This window comes from Liolophura sinensis, chromosome 2, assembly GCF_032854445.1.
Source record: "Liolophura sinensis isolate JHLJ2023 chromosome 2, CUHK_Ljap_v2, whole genome shotgun sequence".
Lineage (NCBI taxonomy): Eukaryota > Metazoa > Mollusca > Polyplacophora > Chitonida > Chitonidae > Liolophura > Liolophura sinensis.
In genome coordinates, this window is record NC_088296.1 from 16613660 (window position 1) to 16620508 (window position 6849).

The 6849-nt window shown below is 42.8% G+C and overlaps 1 protein-coding gene across 2 annotated transcripts; it reads right to left on the reverse strand.

Moving 5' to 3' along the window:
- Positions 1–830: 830 nt before the first annotated feature.
- Positions 831–6549, reverse strand: LOC135462770 (uncharacterized). Of its 2 annotated transcripts, XM_064740015.1 has the most exons (2): positions 4956–6549; positions 831–4445 (listed from the first exon to the last, which is right to left on the reverse strand). In XM_064740015.1, exon 2 carries the CDS (start codon positions 4421–4423, stop codon positions 3239–3241), a length of 1185 nt encoding a protein of 394 aa, XP_064596085.1. In that variant the 5' UTR covers positions 4424–4445; positions 4956–6549; the 3' UTR covers positions 831–3238. The 2 variants fall into 2 exon arrangements, with proteins under 2 accessions (XP_064596085.1, XP_064596083.1); XM_064740013.1 differs by lacking the exon at positions 4956–6549 and having other exon boundaries at positions 831–4581.
- Between the last annotated feature and the right edge of the window lie 300 nt (positions 6550–6849).

The window sequence follows — 6849 nt, forward strand, 5'->3', positions numbered from 1 at the left end:
TGCGATGTTTGTCAGTGCATGAAACGCTATATTTCATAAATCTCACACATCTGCCTAAACACTTTTGAGCCCATTTTTTAAAGAAAAATAAATATAAATAACACACGTTTAACTCAATGTTACAATGTTAGAATTGCTTTGTCAAATCCTTTGGTGAAAGGAAAGACGGAGAGGGGCAAAACTGTGAGATGTCTATGCCATTTCTTTATGATTAATGTGGCGTAAAATTTCACATTATCTGATTTGGATTTACTACGGGTCAATGTAGCTTAGTGAAATTAAAAATGGGAATATGACGTAACTGTGAAGTTTGTAATAATATTTGATGTGATTACACATAAAAGGAGGTAATAAGCCTCTTTTCCGCCTCCTTTTCACAAAAAGATTTCTACAACGGGAGGCAACTGACAAACTAATCTCTCAGGATCACTGAACGCCAGGTGCACACTACTTCTCAGAAAATGGTGTGGCTTTTAACTAGAGCTAGAGACTAATCTTTTTAAATTCGTCAGTTTGCATGCCATTTTGTCCACTCTTTATTCCTATCATTTCTCAAAAACATAAAGAAGCCTTTTAGCCGTTTATCCTGTGCGACGTCACTTCCTAGACACAATCAAAAATCTTTTGTGAATGGATACTATTTTTTGGCATTCTTGACAAGAATATGTGTTGGTTAAATTGCCGAACAGAACACCAGATACATAAGTAACACGCTTTCTGATTGGCTTATCTCAACAACAAAACTCTAAAACCACAATAAATCTGAAGTTAAACATGCATAAGGTTTATTATTACTGTAGTAAAAAAACTAAGTACATTTAGTAGGGGTTGAGGACAAACATAAAATAACAGAATAAATAACAAAACAGTCAGTGTCCAAGTAGAGCATAATTGGTTCAATGGAAAAATGAACGATCAAATCTGCCATGTTTTACGGCCCATACAATATTGTGTGAATCAACCATAATCATGCATGCATCCAATGAGTTCAAATAGCAAAAAAAAAAAAAAAAAAAAAAATTAATAATTCCAGGTTTCATGATTCCGCATATAAATAATCAGATTTGAAAAGCACGAACGTTTTTTGTATGTTTTTCAGTAGAATAGTCAAATCGTGCATCGTCAGAGAAACTAGTGTTCAAAACATATGTCTTACGTGAAACACGTGTGTAAATTGGAGTCTATATAAGTGTTTTCATCTTTGGAAGTCACTAATGAAACCAAAAGTGTTTGAGACGGAGGTTGTCGATACGTAATATTCTGCTTATGTTAAAATATTCTGAGGCAGGGGCTTCCACTATTCGCACAATACGTCCTATATAACGAACAGCACGACTTACGAGATCGTTTTCTGCAGTAGCACTGAGACAAAATGAGCCGTCAGGTTGTAGCAATTACCACGTTGACACTTGAAATGGAATCACAAAGAGATGCTGTTTTGAACTGTTGTGAAGAAATAAAATTTTTACTTTCAGTTTTGCTGAACTTAATCTAAAAATGGAAATGAACAAGAAAAGGGCATATTGCAACCTGTGTATACTTTCGATCTGAAAAGTGAGTAGAAAATGTGGTACGAGGAATACATTAAAATATGTCGGTAGATTGTTGAGGAATTATGATAAAGCATGACCTGCAAATTGCAAGTACACGCACATCCGAGAATCTGCTTTACTTAGATTCAATCTATCTTCAACAAAAGTAGAATTGCTCCTCTACCACACAGGATGTAAAATGTAACGTGTCACGCGTAACCCTTTCAAGACAATCAACTGTCAACCCGATGACATGCACGCATTTGTGATTTTCAACAGCAAGACGAAATAATCATAAATTAGTCAAAACAAACATCGTGATTCACATTTAATTTGATAAAGATTTGTGCAAACAATGTGAAGGAGTAGACGTCCAAAATTGCGAATACAATATAGGAAAAGATCGAATCTCCTGTTTGAGGGGTGGTTTGGAGAAATAAGCACAATGCGTCACCTGTTTGACTTAACTTCAATATGTTTCTCTCACGATTCTCTGTCACGAGTGACAAGTGTTTATGATCCAGGCTTGTCCGCTGTGATATCTGGCGGTCCTTTTGCACAGAGTAATTTTCCTGACACACAACTTTCGACAGGGCTTTTGCCGGCAAGCAGATTTACCCCGGAGTCTGTCATCGAGCCGGGCTTTTAAGCTTCAGCCTGGAAAATAATTACACATAAAAATCCCCACTGAAATTTCAGCCCGTTCTGAGTAACGTCGAGACCTTTGATGTGGCGTTTTTCACCGGCCACATCCGGTGGTGCACACATGCGCATGGCCTCTCGCGTGTCACCGTGGCGACAGCGAGGTATAATTGATGGAAGATTGCCCGCAGCTGAGTCCGAGATGAAGTTACGCATTTAGCCGGGTTCCATAAATCCGGAGGGCGACTTATGAAAAACTTCACCGTCGTTTAATTTTGCTTCGGCTCCCTTCGTCCAGCTGGTTGAATGGAAACGTGATCTGGAACACCCATTTCCCCGATATGTCTCAAGCCCCCTGCGGGCAACTGCCATCATTACGTAGAATATCTCTGTGAATGAAGAAGATTTCCAAGCATCCTCGCCAGGGGGCGCACTGGCGACGAAGATCTGAATAGATCAGATTCTCCGTAATCTTGTCACAGCAGAAAAGCGGCTGAATTAATCAAGAGGGAGAAATCCTTGTCTAGGTGAGACAAAACTCCACCTTTACCCTAGTCATGACCACACTTTCTGGTCTTGTTTCTTATGAATCCACACAATATATGCAGTAGCTTTTTTGGCAGGCCTACCTTGAATAACATCGCAAACAAAAATGTTGTTCTGAAGACAGACTTTCGAGGACTTTACTAACACACCGTAAAATATTGGCAACAAGACACAAATAGCGAGTTCAGTGTTTGGCACGACCTGCCGTCACATTCACAAGTTGAATATGTACAAACGAGTGTTAATCGTCTTTCGTCGAGTCACTAACAAATGATTTGATTATCAAAGTCACAATAATGTTAAATACTTGATCACAATGGAAGGTATATTGGCAAGTAGAATGTTCTTTCATGTTCATGTATATAACAAATGCCACTATAGTCACTTAATTTTAAAACTCTTGAAAGCGAAATCTCATTTTCTCTCGACAACAGTCCAAGGCGGTAAAACTATCATTTCTGAGCGTCTCTTTTTTTGTGCGAGAACACAGTCTTTTTTCCTGTGGCGACTGATGACACTCACGCACTTGTTTCCATAGCATGGTGATGCGGATGGTGATTGTGACCGTGGTGGTGATGAGGCGGATGTCGGTGACTACTCGTTGCCATAGTATGTGCGGAAGGATACACACCTTTTCCAATTGCGTGCATGGGGTACGGTGGCGGTGGGTAGTCGTCCACCATTGGAGGGTGATGATATTGTCTATATTCTTTGGGCATGCTAGACACTGTCATATGCCGGGGACTATGGGGCGGCGCACCGTTATGCGGTACGGTCAACCTGTGCTGTTGTTCAGCACTGTCATAACTCCGCCCCTCCGGAATAACCTCGTAGTAATTCTCCGAACTGGACCGACTGTAATCACTCGTGTCACGATCAGATATCGAGGGGTTAACGTAAAAGATGTCCTGCGTCATCGTGGCTTGGCTTGATGTCACGGAATCATTGCCATTGCCCTTCTGCGTCTTAGTATCCTTCTGGCGTCGCCCCATTACCCATAACCCGAAGAATATAATCGCTAGCACAAACGCCAGACCGGCCACAATGCCCAACGCCACGGCTACGTACATGTATTTATCCTGTTCCTGGGGAGGCGGGATGTAGGTCTTAGCCAATGGGTCTGCTTCGCACTCACCATAATACCCACTAATATTGAAGTAATACCACAAACTGGTAGGAGTCTGCTTATTGCATTTGCTGACGGCGAAATACCACGTCCTCGGTCCGCTGGAGGCGAACGTTCGTTCTCCAACGCAGATGACGATCGGTTCCTCCGTGTCGTTCCTCAACACACAGCCTTTGGTTTTGTTCGACAATGACAAGGGAATAATCTGATTATTTTGTGGGGGGAGAATAGCCTCCCGTTCATGACAGGTCATCCCCTCCTTCAGATGCCGAAGCTGGTCGTCGTAATATATCAATAAATTAAGACAGCATTCCTTTAACGGGAACGAAAGCTGGTATTGAATCTTAGCCATCTCTGTTCGGAACGTCTTCTGGACTAGATAGCCGTACCACGGTAGCTGCGTATACAGATGGCCCTTGACGATACAGGCAGGCTGTTCGGCCATAACCGGGGAAAACACGCACCCGAGAAGGACGCACAGTAAGCCCAGGATCTTAAAGTCTCTGACATGAAACGGCAAGGGAAAATCCGGTCGGCTTAGTCCCATCTGGCGGCCTTGGTCGAGGATTGCGCCCATAGCTGTACGTCCACTTTTCTTCCTGAAACATGGAGCCATATTTAAATATGTATCAAACACAATCTGGTTTGTAACAGAACAAGTCTTTATCAAAACACAGGTGCTGGCTTGACGACAAATAACATTGACACAACCATCTTTAGTTAATCTAATCCAGGTGACCCGAGAACGTTTGCTACAATGCGTAAATAAGTCAGAAAAATGGCGAAAATGGAGTTAAAAACAAGTCAATTTTCTTACACAGTCTTTTGATTTGATTCTGTTAAATATAATATTTGTCACAAATACCAGAGAAAACCGCCGTAAACAGAAGTCGTAGACCCCTTATAATTGTGCAAGTATTTTCGAAATGGGTCTCAACAGAAACAAATTGTTGAAAACATACACAGGTAATTTGTATCAGTTTTCTAGTTAGTATAACCCATTAGCATATCACGCAGAATTTCTAATGCATACAACTTCGGGTTGATTCAGAACAAAGGATAACAAATCAAGAAGACTGAAAGCTTAGCCAAAGCAGTCTATCACTTACCTGTAAAAGTCCGTTTTCACTAATTAATAAGTTCGTCCGTTTATTCTGCTCACAGATGTCAGTAAGTCCCCCTTTAGGCAGTTCGTGTAGATGGTAATCTGGAGCGTGAAGAAAAAATCCGAACACGGACTCGACTTCACGCCGGCTGAACCTTTAATTGGAGAAGTCGTTTGTGCAGTGAGCAGTCCTTATCTGAAGAGGCCTTGTTCTTGCCTCGTCGAGCAGATAATTGAGATCGGTTTTTCAATGGGAAAGTTATCTTCTTTCGTTTTCCAGAATTTGTAATTTTGTAGATATTGTCACAATTTATAGGGGTCTCGTGTAAAGAGACCTAAACCTGTAGAAAGTGCAGTTTTCAGGCTAATGCCTGCCACTCTCTTTAAAAACAAAAACGTTTTGACAGAAGAGGGGAAAAACACTTCCCGGTTTCCCTTATCTGTCCACTGTAAAGTTGTGCACGCAAAAGACGTGCAATCAACGGTAAATCCTAAAGTCACTGTTCCGTATGAAGACGCTCTGCAGTATACATGAACACGAAGGCGGTCCACAATGTATCAGAATACCAAAAGGCCTGGGCAGGATACAGGCAGTCCACAAAGCCCTCCTCACCTTTCTGTCAAATTTCACAGGCGGTTGAGTCGACACTTTTAGGCCTTTAGCTCGATATATGAGCTCTCTCCGGTCGGTTCGACGTTCACTTCCCCGGGCTTTTAGCCAGGCTAGCCAGGCCGCTTAACTCAGCCCGTTACAGCAACCGGCCTGCACAAACATTCAGGGAAACTGCCGATGTCCACGCTTTCAACAACGGCACGCTGTTTTTGGGGGGAGGTAAAATATGCAGATATATTGATCTTGTGTCGTCGTCCTCAAATAGACACAGTCGATGAGATGTATAGGCTGTCTGTTCAGCCTAGGTTACATATATTGACACACTGAGAGGTTTGCTGGGCTAAATTGTCCATTCGCATAGCTGGGTTCAGAAAGAAACCATTGGCTACGGTGTAATTTCCCACAAAATTTGCTTCGCTCAGCCCAAATGTTACTAGCAAAAGTCTTTCCCGCAGTGGTTCAGCGGAGCAGCAGTGAGTGAATGTAAAGTGACACAGCTGGTAGCACAGGCGCTGGCTTGTCGATGAGCTGTGAATGCACTGCGCTGGCCGTGTTATACGTCCACACAGCTCGGCAGCTCGCGGATGACTGGCGACGATAGAGCAAGCGTTCGGCAAAGACCCGGCTGGGCCTGAACGATACGTTGTTTTCGGCAGAGGCGATAGCTAGCCTTGGAACAGCCGGGAAATGTGCCGCTGTCAACACTGAGGCTTCCTCGGACAAGTCTTCAAGTCTTGTTCGGCTGACACGACACGCCCCGTGTTATTCGTGAACGACAAATACTGAGGAGAGATCGCAACAAGCAGTCCGCCCTTGTCCTCAGTGTGTGAGGTCCGTCCGATGCAAGCAGTCCACGATGTTGACAGGGAAGACTCAGGAATTCCTCTGCACAGTCTTTTTTTCCGCGTTCCAACAACTCGGCCAAATTCACCTCAAAATAAACAACCTTTTATACATCACAGCCACTAAATCAATGGTTTCAGAGAACGAGTCCTTCGTGAAGATTCCCTAGTCCTTTCGGCTGGAGAAGACTAATCGCTGAACAGGTTGGCTGTAAATAAAATTAACAAAAAAATCAACTTCGGCATCATCACAACTTCCTTATATCTCCTGTTTAAAGGGATACATACTCTTATGTCCACCACAATCGAGTTATGGGCTTATGACACTGTTCGATGTGGGAATGTTCTTTTTACAGCAGTATTCTTGTCTCTCTCCTGAAGTATGTTTAGACTCTGGGGGTCTTGTATCCCTGTGTTTCTAGGGCAGGTCAGCAGTCAGTGTC

Bases quoted from the DNA above. Each gene is read 5' to 3' on its own strand.
- LOC135462770 (XM_064740013.1), bottom strand. From the start codon at position 4,462: ATGGCTCCATGTTTCAGGAAGAAAAGTGGACGTACAGCTATGGGCGCA.